At 45.6% G+C, this 21,493-nt stretch overlaps 1 protein-coding gene across 4 annotated transcripts in view; it reads right to left on the bottom strand.

Annotated features, from left to right (window-relative positions):
• Positions 1–21,493, bottom strand: part of ADAT2 (adenosine deaminase tRNA specific 2) — a 118,773-nt gene that overhangs the window by 48,787 nt on the left and 48,493 nt on the right. For 3 of the 4 annotated variants that reach the window (XM_063917483.1, XM_063917481.1, XM_063917482.1), the window contains exons 3-4: positions 20,379–20,483; positions 5,181–5,331 (exon numbers count right to left, since the gene is read on the bottom strand). In XM_063917483.1, coding sequence (XP_063773553.1) covers positions 5,181–5,331; positions 20,379–20,483 — 256 coding nt within the window. The remainder of the gene's footprint in view (positions 1–5,180; positions 5,332–20,378; positions 20,484–21,493) is intronic. The other variant, XM_063917484.1, reaches the window with a different exon arrangement.

Here is a 21,493-nt window from a genome sequence, read left to right as displayed (position 1 = left end):
AAGCCTGACATAATATATTTGCAGATATATATGATAAATGCATATTAATTGAAATATATCCATATATTAAATACCATATATGATATATTAAATATTAATATTCATAAATATGATTCCATAAAGCAATAGTGGTAAGTCTTGATACACGCACGGCCCCTGTTGCAACAAGTCCTCCCGAAGAGGAAGAGGCCAGGCATCTTCTATGAGCAACTCCTGAAGATCTGGATACTAGGCCCTTCTTGGCCAATCCGGAACAGTGAGTATCGCCTGAACCCTTGTTCTTCTTATAATTTTTATCACCTTTGGAATGAGTGGAAGTGGAGGGAACACATATACCGACGGAAACACCCACGGTGTCACTAGGGCGTCCACCGCTATCACTTGAGGGTCCCTTGACCTGAAACAATATTTCTGAAGTTTCTTGTTGAGGCAGGACGCCATCATGTCTACTTGAGGAACTCCCCAACGACTTGTCACTTCTGCAAAGACCTCTCGATGAAGACCCCACTCTCCTGGATGGAGATCGTGTCTGCTGAGGAAGTCTGCTTCCCAGTTGTCCACTCCTGGAATGAAGACTGCTGACAGAGCGCTGGCATGTCTTTCCGCCCAGTGAAGAATTTTCGTGGCCTCGGCCATTGCCGCACTGCTCCTTGTTCCGCCCTGGCGGTTTATGTACGCCACTGCTATCACGTTGTCTGACTGAATCAAGACAGGCAGACCTCGAAGAAGATGTTCTGCTTGCAGGATGCCGTTGTAAATGGCCCTTAATTCCAGAATGTTTGTGTGTAGACAAGCTTCCTGGCTTGACCACTTTCCCTGAAAGTTTCTTCCCTGTGTGACTGCTCCCCAGCCTCGGAGTCTTGCATCTGTGGTCACCAGGATCCAATCCTGAATCCCGAACCTGCGTCCCTCCAGAAGGTGAGAACTGTGCAGCCACCACAGAAGGGAGATTCTGGTCCTGGGAGATAGAATTATTTTCCGGTGCATGTCCAGGTGAGACCCGGACCACTTGTCCAACAGGTCCCACTGAAACACCCTGGCATGGAACCTGCCATACGGAATGGCCTCGTAGGCTGCCACCATCTTCCTCAACAACCGAGTGCATTGAAGAACTGACACCTTTGCTGGTTTCAGAATCTGTTTTACCATGTTCTGTATTTCCAGAGCTTTTTCCACTGGAAGAAAAACTCTCTGCAATTCTGTATCCAGACTCATACCCAGGAACGACAGCCGTGTCGTCGGATCCAACTGTGATTTTGGCAAATTTAGGAGCCAACCATGTTGTTGCAGAATCATCAGTGAAAGGGCAACATTTTTCAGCAATTGCTCCTTGGATCTCGCCTTTATGAGGAGATCGTCCAAGTACGGGATAATTGTAATTCCCTGCTTGCGCAGGAGAACCATCATTTCCGCCATTACTTTGGTGAAAATCCTCGGAGCCGTGGACAGACCAAACGGCAACGTCTGAAATTGGTAATGACAATCCTGAACAGCAAATCTCAGGTAAGCCTGAAGTGGAGGATATATGGGGACATGCAAGTAGGCATCCTTTATGTCGATCGACACCATAAAATCCAGCTCATCCAGACTGGAGATCACTGCTCGGAGAGATTCCATCTTGAATTTGAATTTTTTTAGAAAGAGATTGAGGGATTTTAGGTTCAGAATCGGTCTGACTGAGCCATCCGGCTTCGGGACCACGAAAAGGCTTGAATAAAAGCCTTCCCCCTGTTGTGACGTGGGCACTGTGACAATTACTTGATTTTGACACAACTTTAGTATCGCAGCGCTTACTACCTCTCTTTCTAGAAGAGAAGCTGGCAAGGCCGATTTGAAAAATCGGTGAGGGGGCATGTCTTGAAACTCTAACCTGTATCCTTGGGTTACTATTTCTACTATCCAAGGATCCAGGTCCGAGTGCACCCAGACCTAACTGAAGAGTTGGAGACGTGCCCCCACCGGTGCGGACTCCCGCAGAGGAGCCCCAGCGTCATGCGGTGGATTTGGTAGAAGCCGGAGAGTACTTCTGCTCTTGGGAACTTGCCACAGCCTGTGACCTTTTTCCCCTTCCTCTTCCCCTCGCAGCAAGAAAGGAGGACCCTCGTCCTTTTTAGAATTTATTGGTTCGAAAGGACTGCATATGATAGTGAGGCATTTTCTTCTGCTGTGCAGGAACATAAGGTAAAAATGAAGACTTACCCGCGGTAGCCGTAGACACCAGGTCAGTGAGGCCGTCACCAAACAAGACCCTACAGTTAAACGGTAGAGACTCCATTACCTTCTTAGAGTCAGCGTCAGTTTTCCATTGATGAATCCACAATGCTCTCCTTGCTGAGACTGCCATGGCATTGGCTCTTGATCTCAAAAGGCCAATATCCCTTACAGCTTCTTTTTAAAAAGCTGCCGCGTCCCTGATATGACCCAGAGTCAAAAGCACGCTATCCCTGTCTAGGGTATCTATCTCAAATGACAAGTTATCTGCCCACCTTTCAATAGCGCTACTCACCCACGCTGAAGCAACGGCAGGCCTGAGTAGCGACCCTGTAGTGACATAAATGGATTTTAGTGTATTTTCCTGCTTACGATCTGCAGGATCTTTTAGGGCTGCCGTGTCAGGAGACGGAAGCGCCACCTTTTTGGATAGACGCGATAAAGCTTTGTCTACCGTGGGGGTTGACTCCCACCGTTCCCTGTCCCCAAATGGAAACGGATACGTCACTGGAATTCTTTTGGGAACCTGTATCTTCATGTCAGGATTTTCCCAAGCCTTTTCAAAAAGTGCGTTCAGTTCATGAGAGGGAGAAAACGTTACCGCAGGCTTCTTTCCTTTAAACATACAGACCCTTGTATCAGGAACAGCAGGGTCCTCTGTTATATTCAACACTTCTTTTATCGCCACAATCATGTACTGAATACTCTTAGCCAGTTTTGGATTTATTCTGGCATCACTATAGTCGACACTGGAATCAGAGTCCGTGTCTGTATCTGTATCAGCTATCTGGGTAAATGCACGTTTCTGTGACCCCGAAGGGGTCTGGGCTTGCAACAACGCATCCTCCATGGATTTCCTCCATGTCTGGTTCTTAGACTCAGATTTATCAAATCTCTTAGTCAACCGAGTCACATTTGCATTTAAAACACTCAACATATTTACCCAATCATCCGTCAGCGGTGCCGACACGGTCACTCTCACAGTGTTTTCTGTCCCCACTCCAGCCTCCTCCTGGGAAGAGCACTCAGCCTCAGACATGTCGACACACACGTACAGACACCCACAACCACACTGGGGCTATAGGGGCTATAGGAGACAGACCCACAACCAAGCCTGTAAGAGAGACACAGAGGGAGTTCTGCCAGCTCACAACCCAGCGCCTATCCAGTTACTGAAGCGAGTAAAAAGACTGCACAGACCTGTTAGCGCTTTATATATATATATTAACTAGCACCAAATCACTTGTGCCCCCCCCCCGTTTTGCACCCTGTTACTTGTACAGCAGTGTGGAGGTCAGGGCCAGTGTCTCTGCAGCTTCTGTGAAGAGAAAATGGCGCTGGTCAGAGCTGTGTGGGCTAGGCCCCGCCCACTACATGGCGCGCTTCAGTCCCGCTTAAATTCATATTTATACTGGCGGGGGTCCCTTAACTAGTGCCTAGGCACTGTTTTTACTTGTGCCAGTGCTGTTTGAGGGTCCAATGCTGCCCAGGGCGCCCCCCCCTGCGCCCTGCAGTGCCGCGTTATGTGTGGGAGCATGGCGCGCAGCGCGGTACCTCAAACGCCGTCTGATCTTCCTATACTCACCCGGCTTCTGTCTTCTGGCTCTGTGAGGGGGGTGACGGCGCGGCTCCGGGAACAAGCAGCTAGGCGCACCAAGTGATCGAACCCTCTGGAGCTAATGGTGTCCAGTAGCCTAAGAAGCAGAGCCCTTGAACTCAGAAGAAGTAGGTCTGCTTCTCTCCCCTCACTCCCACGATGCAGGGAGCCTGTTGCCAGCAGGTCTCCCTGAAAATAACAAACCTAGCTAAGTCTTTTTCCTGAGAAACTCTGGAGAGCTCCTCAGTGTGCATCCAGTCTCACTGGGCACAGAATCTAACTGGAGTCTGGGGGAGGGACATAGAGGGAGGAGCCAGTTCACACCCATTCAAAGTCTTATAGTGTGCCCATGTCTCCTGCGGATCCAGTCTATACCCCATGGTTTTTGAAGCATCCCCAGCATCCTCTAGGACGAGAAAAGAATATAAAGTTGCCTCAGAGTGATGATCCTACATTATCTGTGTTCCTACAGATTAAGGGGGTTATTGAGAGTTGTTAACAAACCAAAAAAGTTAGCAATTGGGCAAAACCACAATGTAAACACTGGCTGCTTAATTTCTATACTGCAATTTAGATTTCAGTTTGAACACACCCCACCCAAATCTAACTCTCCCTGCACATGTTTTATCTGCCCAACCTACAGTGCAACATGGTTTTGTCTAATTACCTGTACTAGCAACTCTGAATAACCTCCTAAGTTTCTCCTGCGAATTCCAACATTACTACTTGGCAGAAGTTAAGGGTACTACAGCTGGGTGTGGTTCGTTTTATCGACAGTGTCTAGGTCGACAATGTTTAGGTCGACCACTATAGGTCGACAGTCACTAGGTCGACATGGATGGAAGGTCGACAGGGTTTCTATGTCGACATGTGCTAGGTTGACAGGTCTAAAGGTCGACATGAGGATTTTATTTTTTTTGTGTCGTTTTCTTCGTAAAGTGACCGGGATCCCAAATTAGTGCACCGCGTCCCCTCGCATGGCTCGCTTCGCTCGCCATGCTTCGGGCATGGTGCCTTCGCTCCGCTACCGCTTCGCTCGGCACACTTTACCGTTCCAATCGTAGTCCACGTGGATCGTTAAGTATGAAAAAATCCCCCCCCCCCAAAAAAAATGTGAAAAACTCATGTCGACATTTAGACCTGTCGACCTAGCACATGTCGACCTAGAAACCATGTCGACCTTCCATCCATGTCGACCTAGTGACTGTCGACCTATAGTGGTCGACCTAAACATTGTCGACCTAGACACTGTCGATCTTCAGACCGGATCCCACTACAGCTACCTTGTCATTTAATGTATTATATGCACACACATAGAATTTACTGTTTCCTGCAACTCCTATAAATTGCACTTCTTCTGTGAAAAGGATACGGAGAAGACGCAGAGCCCCTGCACACATGATGCATGGTTCCACTGTTACATACAGAATTGTGTTTTCAAACACCTGCGCTGAGTTCTTCCCATTCTTCCTGCACCAATCCAATACCTGGTCAATAGCCACCATTTCTGCATGGCGTGTAGCCTATAACAGATGAGGCAGGATACACTTTGGAAATAACAGGCAAATATGAAGCACTTACCAATTAAAATATAAATATAATCACATGTCCAGTTTATGGATTGTTATAAAATATAGTAATTATTTAAAAGGATAAATTCATTTTAGCCCAACAACTCCCACGTAGAAGAAATCTGCAGCAACACTTATTACAGGTTGAGTATCCCATATCCAAATATTCCGAAATACGGAATATTCCGAAATACGGACTTTTTTGAGTGAGATAGTGAAACCTTTGTTTTCTGATGGCTCAATGTACACAAACTTTGTTTAATACACAAAGTTATTAAAAATATTGTATTAAATGACCTTCAGGCTGTGTGTATAAGGTGTATATGAAACATAAATGAATTGTGTGAATGTAGACACACTTTGTTTAATGTACAAAGTTATAAAAAATATTGGCTAAAATTACCTTCAGGCTGTGTGTATAAGGTGTATATGTAACATAAATGCATTCTGTGCTTAGATTTAGGTCCCATCACCATGATATCTCATTATGGTATGCAATTATTCCAAAATACGGAAAAATCCCACATCCAAAATGCCCCTGGTCCCGAGCATTTTGGATAAGGGAGACTCAACCTGTACCACGTTAACAACAAGGAAAAAACAGGATTTTAATTACCTACCGGTAAATTATTTTCTTGTAGTCCGTAGATGATACTGGGGTCTATTTAGTACCATGGGGTATAGACAGGTCCACTAGGAGCCATGGGCACTTTAAGAATTTGATAGTGTGGGCTGGCTCCTCCCTCTATACCCCTCCTACGAGACTCAGTCTAGGAAACTGTGCCTGAGGAGAAGGACATACTTTGAGAGAAGGATAGATTCCGAACCAGCACACACAAGAAGAGGAAAGCCAAGCTAACCAAACTTGAAACAGGAACAGCAACGGCTGAACCAACATTACTTAACCAAGTAACAGTGCAGGAAGAACGAACTATGGGGGTCATTCCGAGTTGATCGCTAGCTGCCGTTGTTCACTGCGTAGCGATCAGTGAAAAAAAAATGGCTAATTTGCACATGCGTATGCACCGCAATGCGCACGCGTGACATACGGGTACAAAGAGCATCGTGGTTTTGCAAAGCTTTCAGTCGCACAGCCGATCGCAAGGAGATTGACAGGAAGAGGGAATTTCTGGGTGTCACTGACCGTTTTCTGGGAGTGTTTGGAAAAACGCAGGCGTGGCCGGGCGGGTATCTGACGTCATTACCGTGTCACTTGTCGCAGCAATCATCGCACAGGATAAGTAACTACAGGGCTGGTCTTGTTTTGCACAAATTGTAGGCACACTGCTGCACAGGCGTTCGCACTCCTGCAAAGCGAAAATACACTCCCCCCGTGGGCGGCAACTATGCGTTTGCACGGCTGCTAAAAACTGCTAGTGAGCAATCAACTCGGAATGACCCCCTATGAGAAAAGGATTTACCGGTAGGTAATTAAAATCCTATTTTCTCTTACATCGTAGAGGATACTGGGGTCCATTTAGTACCATGGGGATGTACCAAAGCTCCCAAACCAGGTGGGAGTGCTGAAGTTCCTGTAGAACTGATTGACCAAACTGAAGGTCCTCAGAGGCCAAAGTATCAAACTTGTAGAACTTAGCAAACGTGTTCGAACCTGACCAAGTAGCTGCTCGGCAGAGCTGTAAAGCAGAGACACCCGGGGCAGCAGCCCAGGAAGAACCCACCGACCTAGTAGAGTGGGCCTGTACAGATTTTGGACAAGGCAAACTTGCCGTGGAATAAGCATGCTAGATAGTAAGTCTGATCCAGAGTACAATTGTCTGCTTTGAAGCAGGACACCCAATCTTATTGGGATCATAAAGAACAAATAGCGAGTCCGTCTTTCCGTGACAAGCTGTTCTTTTCACATACACCTTCAAAGCCCTCACAACATCCAAAGACTTTGAAGTAGCAGAGGTGTCGGTGACAACCGGAACCACAATAGGTTGTTTGATGTGAAATGCGGACACCACTTTAGGAAGAAATTGCTGATGAGTTCAGAGTTCAGTTCTGTCCTCATGGAAAATTAAATAGGGACTTTTGTGAGACAAATCCCCCAGCTCCGACACACGTCTTGCTGAAGCCAAGGCCAACAGTGTGACGGTCTTCCACGTAAGATATTTTATGTCCACCTCCTGTAACGGTTAAACCAGTCCGATTGGAGGAACTGCAGCACCACATTTAGATCCCAAGGTGCCGTGGGAGGCACAAAGGGAGGTTGGATGTACAGAACACCTTTCAAGAACGTCTGGACCTCAGGGAGAGAAGCCAATTGTTTCTGAAAGAAAATGGACAAGGCCGAAATCTGGACTTTTATGGAGCTCAGACGCAGACCCACATCCACGCTTGCCTGCAGAAAAAGCAGGAAACATCCCAAATGAAATTCCACTGCAGAATAATTTCTGCTCTCATACCAAGAGACGTATTTATTCCAAACACGATGGTAATGCTTAGACGTTACCCCCTTCCTGGCTTGGATCATAGTCGGGATAAACTTGTTAGGGATCCCTCTCCTGGCTAGAATCAGCCATTCAACTTCTATGCCGAACAGGCCCTGTTGCAGAAGATCCTCGCGAAGAGGTAGAGGCCACGGATATTCGAGGAGCATCTCCAGAAGGTCCACGTACTAGGCCCTTCGTGGCCAGCCCGGAGAAAGAAGGATTGCTTGAACCTTTTCCCTTTTTATTCGTTTTAGAATTCTTGGAATCAGAGGAAGTGGAGAAAACACGTACACCATCTGATAGACCCATGGAGTTGTCAGGGCATCTATTGCCACCGCCTGTGGGTCTCTCGACCTGGAACAATACCGCCTGAGCTTCTTGTTGAGACGAGAGGCCATCATGTCGATCTGTGGATATTCTCATCGACTTGTCAAGCACCTGAACACTTCCGGGTGAAGGCCCCACTCCCCCTGGGTGCACGTCGTGTCTGCTGAGGAAGTCTGCTTCCCAGTTGTCTACTCCCGGAATGAAAACCGCTGACAACACAACAGCGTTTCTTTCTGCCCAGTGGAAAATTCTTGACACCTCTGACATTGCCGCTCTGCTTTTCATTCCACCCTGTCCGTTTATGTACGTTACTGCCGTCACATTGTCCGACTGGACGATGAATTGCCCGATCTTGAAGAAGATGTGAGGCCTGCAGAAGGGCGTTGTATATGGCCCTGAGTTCCAGAGTGTTGATTGGAAGGATGACTTCCTGACCTGACCATCTTCCCTGAAACTGCACCCCCTGAGTGACTGCTCCCCAACCTCTGAGGCTTGTGTCTGTGGTTCACAGAATCGAGTTCTGAAATCCGAACCGCCGTCCTGCGACGAAGTGAGAAGACTGTAGCCACCACAAAAGGGAGATCTTTACCTTTGGCGACAGACAGATCCTCTGGTGCATGTGAAGATGCAATCCGGACCATTTGTCCAACAGATCGAGCTGGAAGGGTCTTTCGTGAAACCGTCCGTATTGAAGTGCCTCGTAAGAGACCACCATTTACCCCAGAAGGCAAATTCACAGATGCACCGATATCCAGGTTGGCTTCAGGACATCTTGAACCATCCACTTGATTACCAATGCCTTTTCCAAGGAAGGAACACCTTTTGTGACTCCATGTCCAGTATCATTCCCAGGAATGGGAGCCTCCATGTTGGCTCTAGGTGAGATTTTGGAAGGTTCAGAATCCACCCATGATCCTGGAGGAGTTTGCTTGAGAGAGCAACCTCTCCCTGGACGGCGCTTTTATCAGGCGATCGTCCAGGTACGGAATTATGTTCACCCCCTGTTTGTGGAGTAGAAACATCATCTCTACCATCACCATGGTGAACACCCTCAGTGCCGTGGAGAGACCAAATAGCAGGGCCTGGAACTGGTAATGACAGTCCTGCAGTGCAAACCGGAGATAAGCCTGATGAGGCGGCCAGATTGGAATATGAAGGTACGCATCCTTGATATCCAGAGACACTAGGAATTCCCCCTCCTCCAGAACTAAGATCGCCGCTCTCAGAGACTCCATCTTGAATTTGAACACTCGTAAGTACGGGTTCATTGACTTGAGGTTCAGAATTGGTCTTACCGAACCGTCCGGCTTCGGTACTACAAACAAGTTGGAACACCTTGTTTAGAAGATGAGGTGGAACTGGAACAATGACCTGAGTCTGTACCAGTTTTTGAATGGTGTCCTGTAAAGTTATGCTTGCCTCTTGCGAAACTGGTAAGCCTGATTTGAAGAATCTGTGAGGTGGGAGGTTTTGGAACTCCAGCCTGTAGCCCTGGGAAATAAGATCTTTGGCCCAGGGATCCAGGCACAAATTTCACCAGATCTGACTGAAGAATTGTAGTCGGGCTCCCACCTGACAGCCTTCCAGGCATTGCGGTCCACCGTCATGCTGAAGTCTTTGAGGAAGCAGAGCCTGAGCTCTGTTCCTGAGCACCTGCTGTTGCTGGTTTGCGTGGTTTATTTCTTGTGCCACTGTTGGACGTAGAAGCACCTCTGGATTTACCCTTGAACTTGGCCATCCGAAAGGACTGTAACTTAGAAGCTGAATAAGTCTTCTTGGTTGGGGGGGCTGCGGAAGGAAGATACGTAGACTTACCCGCAGTAGCTGTGGAGATAAATTTGTCTAATTCATCTCCAAACAAGTCCTCTCCCGTGAATGGTAGGCCTTCCACGCCTTTACTTGAGTCCGCGTCAGCAGTCCACTGGCGAAGCTACAAGCCTCTGCGTGCCGACACTGCCATAGCGGTGGTTCGTGTGTAAAGGACGCCTATTTCCTTTATGGCTTCCACCATAAAGTTCCCAGAGTCATGTATATGCTGCAGGAGTAAGACAACAGAGATAAGGAATTTAACCCCTCAATTAGGTTACCTGACCATTTAGCAATGGCTTTAGTGATCCACGCACATGCAATAGTGGGTATTTGGGCCACCCCAGCAGCTGTGTACAATGATTTGAATGTAGTCTCAATTTTACGATCAGCCGTGTCTTTCAGGGAGGCTGCACCAGGAACAGTCAATACAATTTTACGTGACAGCCTAGAGACTGATGCGTCCACTATCGGTGGATTTTCCCATTTTTTCCTATCCTCCAGCGGAAAAGGAAAGGATGAGAGCAACCTTTTAGGGATCTGAAATTTCTTATCAGGATTAACCCATGGTTCTTCAAACAGGGTATTCAATTCCTTTGACACAGGAAAAGTAACTGAGGACTTCTTTTTTACATTAAAATAAGATTCTTCACACTCCTCTGACCTTATCAGGATTATGCAGAACATCTATGATAGCCTCTATAAGAGCCTCTATTACCTGAGACAGAGCTGCATCCCCCCCCCCCCCCCCCCCTCTGAGTCCACCTCACCCTCCTCCATGTCTGACCTGTCAGCATCAGAGTCAGACTGCAGGATATGGGCCAGAGATCGCTTTTGTGGACAAATGGGAGGGGATTGAGACGCTGTTTTGGGGACTGAGTCTCTTTTCATAAAAACTCAACCACAGTATGTTTTAAGTATTGCGTCTCTTTCTCACTGCGGGACAATTTTGTAAAAAGAGTGGAGATTATTCCTTTAAGAGAACTAACCCACTCCAGTTCAGCCCAGCTATTCTGTGAACCCTGAGTACCCAGTAGTGAGCCCCATGGTGAAGAGGAACACTCAGCTGTACAAGAAACACACTCTTTGCTTGACATAATGTAAATGTGACAGCACACACACACAGGAAAAGGTTAAGCACACGTAACCCACAAAAAGCCTTTCAGGGAGACACAGAGTTGTTTGGAGTCAGCCCCCACCGCGCCCTTACCGCTAATGCCAAGCTTAGCCTGGTCGCAGACTAAGTACCCTGATAGGGGACTTAGTACACTAATAGTCACTCCCCCCCTCCTACTATGACCACCTGGTACCAATAAGGTAGTCTGGAGTCACACCGGAGGAGCTACGCGTCCCTGTCAGTCAGCGTCTGTGTCCACTACAGAGGGAAAATGGCGCTGGTGAGCTGCTGGATCCTCTCATAGTGAAGTCCCGCCCCTTCAATGGCGTGCGGTCATCCCGCTTTTTTATACTGGTTGAGGTAATTTTTGTGCTTAAAATGGAGCAGAACCGTTTTAAGGCTGTGTTTGCCAGTTTGGGTACTCTGTACAGTGTACTGAGACGCAGTTGTGTACTGTGTCTGGAGACGCATTCCGCCCCGTTTAGAAGCCGTGCATCTCCATAACCTTGTGCCGCCATAATGGCCGGCGCCCCCGCTAACCGGGATGCCAGCTCAGTACTCACTACCCTTCATTCTTCTAGTTCTGATAGGGGTGGTGGAGTTCTTTGGGAATATACGCTCGCTATGGTGGGGCTTGCGAATAGTTCCCTCAGGAGCTCAGTGTCCTGTCAGCGGGGAATGGGACCATTAACCTCTCAAGAGGTTGGTCCATCCTTCCCCCTTAGAAAATAAATGCAGAAAACTCTTCAGGAGCTTCATTCAGCGTGACCGGCTCCTCCAGGCACATTTTCTAAACTGAGTCTGGTAGGAGGGGTATAGAGGGAGGAGCCATCCCACACTATCAAATTCTTAAAGTGCCCATGGCTCCTAGTGGACCCGTCTGTACCCCATGGTACTAAATGGACCCCAGTATCCTCTAGGACATAAGAGAAAGGGAGGTTTAAGTCAAGATGCCGACTGTCGGGATCCCGGCAGTCAAAATACAGACGCCACAATCCTGACATCCATTGGAATCCCGATGCCGGAAAGGGCCAGGAGACCAACGCCAGAATCCCTACAGCTGGCATCCCGACCATAAGTACAGCCGGAGGGTTAGGTTGAGGGATAGGAAGAGGGGGTGGGGGGGGGGGGGGGGGTGAGGGTTTAGGCACCACACAGGGGTGTTAGGGATAGGCTGCGGGGGTGGAGGGAGGGTTATGTTTAGACAGCGGGGATGCCGGAACAGAGGGTTAGGGTTAAGGGGACAGGGGGAAGTAGCCTCTACTCGCCTCTGTTGGGATTTCATTCAAGGGATCCCGGCATCAGTATTATGAACGCCGGGATACCGTGCGCCAGCATTACATACTTTTTCCGTTAGAACCTGTAGCTTGGGTTTGCACTGTTCCCAGTATAGTGAGGTCAGATTACAAAATACTTCAATTTGATTGGTTACAAAACATTGGCAATCGCTGCATGTTACTAAAAAACAATACAGAGTGATTGACCAACACAGAGTGGAATCAACATCTCGTTTGTGTAATATCATGCCCGGTTTTTCTTCCTATTTCATTTATTATGATCTATGACTGATTTTGGATACAATTAATATCCGATTCACGTATATTATACTATGATTAGTTTTAGAGTTTCACAGTCTGAGACTGCCTTGTGGCACTACTTATACTGATCACTGTGACTATTATTATATTCATGTGTTGATACAATTTTATTTACAAGTGTTTTTTTAATTACTATAAGCAGCTTGTAACGGGCCTCTAATTATAAATTGGAATAACCCATATCTGACTAATCTATGTCAGTTAACCGTGCATTTTATTTTAATTAGAGATTTAAGATTTTAAAGCACAATGTATATATGTTGGTGCATTATAAATAAATGTTAATAAATTGTGGTTATTAGAAGAAGAAAAAAATTGTTACTTGATCTTGGAGGGAGTATGTACAGTATCTATATCTACAGCTCAGATTGTTGCCCTGTGCTTTGTAGGTCTTTTTGTTTAATTTCACTTTTTGATGTTTAAAGTTAAGTTGACTTTTTCTTTTTGAAGCAGTGGTCTCTATTTGCTAAACTATTGTTTCTTTAGTCTATTAAAAATAATTTCTATACATTATTTGTATTGCAATGTAAAGTATATTTTTAATACAGTCATACTTGTTGCTTTTTTTGTCTGTGATATTATTATATACAGTAAAGGTGCATACACACTGTGCGTTTTTGCCCAGCGTGTATGCACAGCGATGATCGTGGACACAGGGGGGTGAAGCACTAGGAGACTAGGAGACTGTGGAAAGTGCTTCACTCGGCTGTACAAACAGCCTGACGAATGGCGGCGGCTAGCGATGATGCGGGAGCGCGCATCAACGCTCACCACTAGCCCACACACACTGGCCGAGTTTGAGCTCAAAGTGCCATAAGTGTGCTACTTTGAGCTCGAAATCGCCCAGTGTGTATGGGGCTTAAGTCCCAATGAGGGAGTATGAAAGATTCTTATTCGCAGAGGATGATGGATTTACATAGAATAACAGAAAGGCACATATTATACCACTGTCATGGGGTCATTAATAACATAGTTATTATTAATGTATGAGAATGTACAGCTTTCAAATCTCAACTGAAAAACATTGGATTATCTTGAGACAAATTAGTGTCCTGATTTAATGACTGACTCAATCATATTACTGTAAATTATTAAACCCCATTTTGTATATTATTCCTGTTTGTAAATTATTCAGATAATATCACAAATGCTATGGACGAGATCCAATTAAGCGTGGAGTTTCAACGCCAATGTGCCTGTAACTACAGGAGGTAAACTTTGCTTATTGTTTTGCATGCACCTCTATGAACAACTACCGTAGAATTAGTGTGCAAAGTTCCAACCGTACTTAATTGAATCTCATGTAGTGTAAAGAATAAACCATTTGTTATGTGGAATATATACGAAGCTTAACTACTTAACTTGCTAATATTTTTTCCAAAATACGCTTAAAGATTGTCTGTATGTTTTATGACTGAATTAGGTTAAGAACATTTAAAACTTATCTCAAATGATTTTATTTAAAAAAATCAAAGCGGAACAGGACTTTATAATTTCAATCTTCATACAGACATACATTGCTCTGCAGCAGCAGCAGCAGCGCCGCTTATTTTATTACTTCTCCTCTATGCAGCCTCAGGGTGGGGGCACCACCGGGCTGACCGCTCACTGCGACCAGCATTAGTGGTGCAAGTATGCAGGTATGCTCGGGTACGGAGTACCCTTAAGAATTTGGCAGCAGGCACGCTGTACCACCCACTGTACACTTTGCACCTGTGACTGCCATTACCGCAATTATAATGAGCTGCCGAGCAACAAGATCATGGTGTTCAGCAGCATGACGGTGCCTCCCACTTTGTCAGGGCTACAGGGATTGCGACGGTGATGTCATGAGATCACATTACGCTTCCTCTCCTGGCGTGATGTGGGGCTGGCATGAAGAGAGGAGCTTGGGGACTGGGCTGGGTGCCTTTTCCCGCAGCGTCCAGCTGTTTCCCTTCACTCGGCTCAAGTGACGCATCGGTACTGAGCGGCTTTTGTTCTTCACAGGCTGGGCTGCTGGACATGTCACTGGCTTCACTGTGTGGGATAATTCATTTTTTAATATAATGTGGACTCTAATATATATATTTTTATAGTTATGGGGGCATTACTATATATTGCTATTGTTATGGGGGCATTACTATATATTTTTATTATCATGGGGGCATTACTATATGTGTCTATTATTATGGGGGCATTACTATATTTTTTTTTGTAATGTGGGACACTACTATATATTTTTATTATTATGGGGGCATTACTATATATTTCTTTTGTAATGTGGGACACTACTATATATGTCTATTATTATGGGGGCATTACTATATATTTATTTTGTAATGTGGGCAGTGATCGCGCTGAGCCCCCAAAAAAGTGGGTCCCAAGGACCCCTCACTTTTAAAAATTATATATTTCTATTATTATGGGGGCATTATTATATATTTCTATTATTATGGGGGCAGTACTACATATTTATATTGTAATGTGGAACACTAGTATATATTTATATTGTAATGTGGGACACTACTATATACTTCTATTATTATGGGGTCATTACTATATATTTCTATTATTATGGGGGCATTACTATATATTTCTATTTTAATGTGGGACACTACTATATATGTCTTATTATGGGGTCATTACTATATATTTATATTATTATAGGGCAGTACTATATATTTCTGTTATTATGGGGGCATTACTATATATTTATATTATTATGGGCCACTACTATATACTTCTATTATTATGGGGGCATTACTATTTTTTTCTATTATTATGGGGGCATTACTGTACTATATATTTCTATTGTAATGTGGGACACTACTGTATACTTATATTATTATGGGGGCATTACTATATATTTCTATTGTAATGTGGGACACTACTACATACTTCTATTATTATGGGGGCATTACTATATATTTCTATTATTATGGGGGCATTACTATATATTTCTATTGTAATGTGGGACACTACTATATATGTCTTATTATGGGGGCATTACTATATATTTCTATTATTATGGGGGCATTACTATATATTTCTATTGTAATGTGGGACACTACTATATACTTATATTATTATGGGGGCATTACTATATATTTCTATTGTAATGTGGGACACTACTACATACTTCTATTATTATGGGGGCATTACTATATATTTCTATTATTATGGGGGCATTACTATATATTTCTATTGTAATGTGGGACACTACTATATATGTCTTATTATGGGGGCATTACTATATATTTCTATTATTATGGGGGCATTACTATATATTTATATTGTAATGTGGAACACTACTATATATTTCTATTATTATGGGGCATTACTATATATTTATATTGTAATGTGGGACACTACTATATATTTCTATTATTATGGGGGCATTACTATATATTTATTTTGTAATGTGGGACACTACTATATATGTCTATTATTATGGGGCATTACTATATATTTATTTTGTAATGTGGGCAGTGATCGCGCTGAGCCCAAAAAAAAGTGGGTCCCAAGGACCCCATACTTTTAAAAATTGGGGTCCTACCGGTTCTTTTCTGGGTTCTATCGGTATTAAGGTTTTTATTAATATTAATCTTATTTGGACACTACAAAAGTGTTGCAAGGTGGGGGAATTGGGTGACAATGCTGCTGGCCTGTGTAGCATGCAGGACACTCTGCCCCAGAGCTGTAACTAGATATTTTGGTGCCCTTTGGCAGAAAGTGAATTGGAGCTCCACCTCCCAGATTCGAAACTACAGGCGGTGCGCGCCGCAGGCACGTCGCAAAAATTTAGGGGCATGGCTTCATGGGGAAGTGGCGTGACCAGGTAGAGCACGTTATACGCAATGCGCCAGGTAGAGCACGTTATACGCAATGCGCCAGGTAGAGCACGTTATACACATTGCACCAGGTAGAGCACGTTTTACACATTGCACCAGGTAGAGCACGTTATACACTATGCACCAGGTAGAGCACGTTATACGCAATGCGCCAGGTTGAGCACGTTATACGCAATGCGCCAGGTTGAGCACGTTATACGCAATGCGCCAGGTAGAGCACGCAGTTCTACACATTGCGCCAGGTAGAGCACGTCGTTCTACACATTGCACCAGGTAGAGCATGCAGTTATACACATTGCATCAGGTAGAGCACGCCGCATCACAGTAGAGAAGACCATATACCTTAATGCAATATATACTAAAGACTCTGTACATGGGGCACACTTACTACAAAGCTACTGTAGAGAGCACAGATTACTCCAGGTGATCAACTCGGTTACATACCCATGGACATGAAAGCTAGGACTCAGTGCCGCTACCATGCATGCACCTCACTCCCCCTCTGCCGCCTGCTATATGGGAACGTACCTTCCGCACCAGGGCCCTGTGCTGTCACTGCTGCTTCCGTCAGGTAAAAGAAGTGAGAAGAAGTTTGAAGGGGGGGGGGGAGGGTGTACCCAATGCAGCCACCTCGGGAACTGGCTCCCCTGTCACAGGCCCGCTAGCTGGGCATCCGTAGGAATGCTGGGGACACCTGATGGTAATGGTGCAGCCCGCTCTTCTCACGGCAGCAGTATGGTGGCAGAGCACGGCAGGGGCTGGAGGTGAGGTTCCTGGCCGGCCACTGCTGCTCTCCTTCACACAGATCGCGGGAGAGCACACTGGAGGCAGCCGAGAGGGAGGCAGATATCGGGTTGGGAGGGAGCTGCAGTTCACGGTCTTGGCGAGTCACCTCCCGCCCGCAGCACAGCGTACAGCAGCCGCAGAGCCGTCTTCTCTCTCTGCCCGGCCCCCGTGTGAAGCCGCTGCACGTGACCAGGAGGGGGAGGGGGCACCGCCAGACTGCCAGTGGTAAGGCTCTACCTCCGCTCTGTACGGGTAAGAAGCGCCGTCAGTTTACAAGGAGTTGGCTGCAGCGGAGCGCGTCACCGGGGACCCTCACATATTTTGAAAAGTGAGTCCCCGCCCTCAGATCCGAGTAAAATACGCGCTATAGCGCGTATTTGCGAACACTGTGTGGGCACTACTATATATGTCTATTATTATGGGGCATTACTATATATTTATTTTGTAATGTGGGAACTACTATATATGTCTATTATTATGGGGCATTACTATATATTTATATTGTAACGTTGGACACTACTACAGTACATATTTCTATTATACCGGGGGCACTACTACAGTATATATTCCTGTTATAATGGGGGCATTACCAGTGTTCGATAACTGACAGCGGTGACTCCAAAAAAAAAAACCGCAGGGTCCCACAGGACGCGCTCTGACCAATCAGCAGCGCTGTCCTGTGCTGTCAGTCACTTTAACTCTCCAATGGCAGAGGAAGGGGAGGAGACCATGGATAGCGTGATCTCCCGCCTTCCCCTCTCTGCTCTGTACGGGACCCGGAACATCCAGCCCGCTGTGCGTGGCTGGAGGCTGTCATCTCCGGCTGGGCATGAAGCTTTGCCACATCGGTCATCCACAGGAGCCAGCAGAGGAAGCCGTTCGCGGGGATCAAAAACGGGGAAGATGCAGCGGGAGGTGGCTGGGGGCACTGGCGCACGTAGGGGAAATGGTAGTGTGTGCTCTGAGTACCTACCCCCCGCAAGTCCGATCCATGCTGCTGCTGCACAGATAGTTTATTTCTTCAGATGCAGCCGCAGTGCTGCACTCGGGGCTTTAGTCAGGGACCGCGGCAGGGGGGCAGCCATGGAGGTTTCGGAAAGCTGCTGCAGAGCAAACTGTAGCTTTTTACAGCGCAGCAGCTGACTGACTGCACTCATCTCCTCAGCTCCGGACACAGGGTGAGAGTGCGGGGCCAGTGAGTGAAGTGGGTGGTGGCTGGGTTTGCCTAGGGGGGTTCCCGCGGCATCTGGGGGTGGAGGGAAACTGGGGGTCTGAGGTGGTGGCTGCAACTTGTAAGTGCTCTACCTGGCGCAATGTGTATAACGTGCTATACCCGGTGCAATGTGTATAACTGATGTACCCGGCGCAATGTGTATAACGTGCTGTACCCGGCGCAAAGTGGGTAACGTGCTGTACCCGGTGCAATGTACATAACGCGCTGTACCCGGCGTAATGTGTATAATGTGCTGTACCTGGCGCAATGTGTATAACGTGCTGTACCTAACGTGCTATGGGGGTAATTCCAAGTTGATCGCAGCAGAATTTTTTTTTTCAGTTGGGCAAAACCATGTGCACTGCAGGGGGGTGCAGATATAACATTTGCATTTGAGAGAGTTAGATTTGGGTGGGTTATTTTGTTTCTGTGCAGGGTAAATACTGGCTGCTTTATTTTTACACTGCAATTTAGATTGCAGATTGAACTCACCACAACCAAATCTATCTCTCTCTGCACATGTTATATCTGCCTCCCCTGCAGTGCACATGGTTTTGCCCAACTGCTAACAAAGTTCCTGCTGCGATCAACTCAGAATTACCCCCCATACCCGGTACAAAGTGTATAACGTGCTGTACCCGGCGCAAAGTGTATAATGTGCTGTACCCGGCGCAAAGTGTATAACGTGCTCTACCCAGCGCAAAGTGTATAACGTGCTCTACCCGGCGCAAAGTGTTTAACGTGCTCTACCCGGCGCAAAGTGTATAACGTGCTCTACCCGGCGCAAAGTGAATAACGTGCTCCACCCGGCGCAAAGTGTATAACGTGCTCTACCTGGCGCAAAGTGTATAACGTGCTCTACCCGGTGCAAAGTGTATAATGTGCTCTACCTGTGTGGTGTAATGTGAATTGGTACTGTTATGTGGCCATGCTCTTTCCCATGAAGCCACGCCCCTACATTTTTGGTGCACGCCGTTAAAGTGTGGCAGGGGGAGCACCAATTTACTTTCTGCCAAAGGGCACTGAAATGTCTAGTTACAGCTCTGGGGCAGAGTGTCCTGCATGTTACACAGCCCAGCAGCATTGTCATCCCATCCTCACACTTTTGTAGTGTCCAAATCAAGTCTGTTTTTATATTTGAATAATTAATAAGATTAATATGAACCTTCATTCCGATGGGACCCAGAAAAGGACAGATAGGACCCCAATGTTTAAAAGTGAGGGACCGTGGGACCCACTTTTTTTTTGGGCTCAGCGCGATCACTGATTACTATGTATTTTTATTAAATTGGGGGCATTATAATATATTTCTATTATACTGGAGGCAGTACTATATATTTCTAGCCTTGCCTCCAGAGTGCAAAAGGGACTATGCTGTATGGCCACACCCCTAGTGTCATGTGGTCATGCCCCCTCATGAAACGTGACCACGCCCATTTTTCGGCACACTCAGTAGCACTAAGAAAATATTTCTACTTGCACCACTGAAAGGCACACATAGTCAGAAGAGCTATAAGTGCAGAGGGCCGAGTAGGGGCTATTTTGACTAAAGTGCGGGTTTATAGAAGTGGAGATGTTACCCATAGCTACTAATCAGATTCTATCTATTATCTTCTAGTAGGGGCTAGATAAATAAGTAGAATCTAATTGGTTGCTATGGTCAACATTTCCACTTCTATAAACCCGTAAATATACCCCTAGAAACTACAAATGACAGCACATTTCAAATACCTTCAATTATTTAGGCTAATTATTATTCTAGTGTAAACTCGGACACAGAAATAAACGCTGGCATTCAAATATGTTATATACTGTACTAGGCGTAATCTTATCAAATATCATAACACATGTTGTATATGGATTCTGAACATGATAACATACATTCTTTGTTTCATTTACTTCATTTCTCCCTTGTCCCACAATCTGTTTGTCATGAACCATGAGGCATCCAACAGGGACTTCGCCATTATCCAAGGCAACCTGGGCCTGAAAATAGAAAATGAGAAAAGTCCAGCAGTTCACGGACAGCCACTTCATTTTTATTTTTTTTAATCCTTTTTATGGGAGGGTTTTTAAGATATAAACAGAGAGCAATATTACATAACAGTTAATATTGATAAAATAATTTGCATACAAAAACAGAAGAAATAAAAAGCCAAAAATGTGACTGTAACAAAACATCGATAAATATTGGATAAAATAACAGTGCAGTCAAAACCTAAACAGACGATATGACTACAATGGTATAACAGTAAGGGGTGAAAGGGGGCCAAAGTGGGGTAACAGAGGGGAGGTGAATAACAGGAAGGGAAGGGGGACCAGTCAGTGTGAGTTGCCTGCTGTTTAAGAGGTAAGTATAAGAGAGGTGAAGCTACAGATGGGTCCATGTTTATCTTGACCTTTAATAGGATTAACTGAGACTGGGCAATCGGACTTAATCCCCTGCTGTAATGACTTAATCCCCTGCTGTATTGTTCTCTCTGTATTGTATTGCAGCTGAGAACAATAGATGAAGGGTTTATGTTAATAAACCATGTTGTGCCTAGGCGCAGAAAACTAGCCAAGATAACCGTGGACCCATCTGTAAGTAGTAATTAATGTAGGTACATCATCAAAGTGAGCCGTCCAAGGAGTCAAAGTGGTCTGGGGTAACAGCCATTTCATTTTTCTACATGTATTTATTATTACATTTACTGTCAGACAGGATGTTAATAGCTCCCTATAGCAGCTAGAATCGCTCCCTATTTGTGCAGGGATTTATGTGCATGACTAAGGTCTGTTATAGAGGCTCTGAGTGGCAACAATCAAAAAGAAAGATGCATAACCCCCTACCAGCAATGAAGTGGCATATATTTGTACTGAGATCCTACAGTTATCACGCTCAGGGTAAATTTAAAAGGAATTTAAGGAAATATAATTTTAGAGGACAAAGAAACAATCAAGTGGTCTATTAAGATGCAATTGTCAGCTCCATAATGGTGTAATAATCTGCAGTA

Source organism: Pseudophryne corroboree, chromosome 4 (assembly GCF_028390025.1).
Source record: "Pseudophryne corroboree isolate aPseCor3 chromosome 4, aPseCor3.hap2, whole genome shotgun sequence".
Classification (NCBI taxonomy): Eukaryota; Metazoa; Chordata; class Amphibia; order Anura; family Myobatrachidae; genus Pseudophryne; species Pseudophryne corroboree.
Note: the sequence above shows the minus strand (reverse complement) of the source record. Positions and strands in the feature narration are given on the sequence as shown.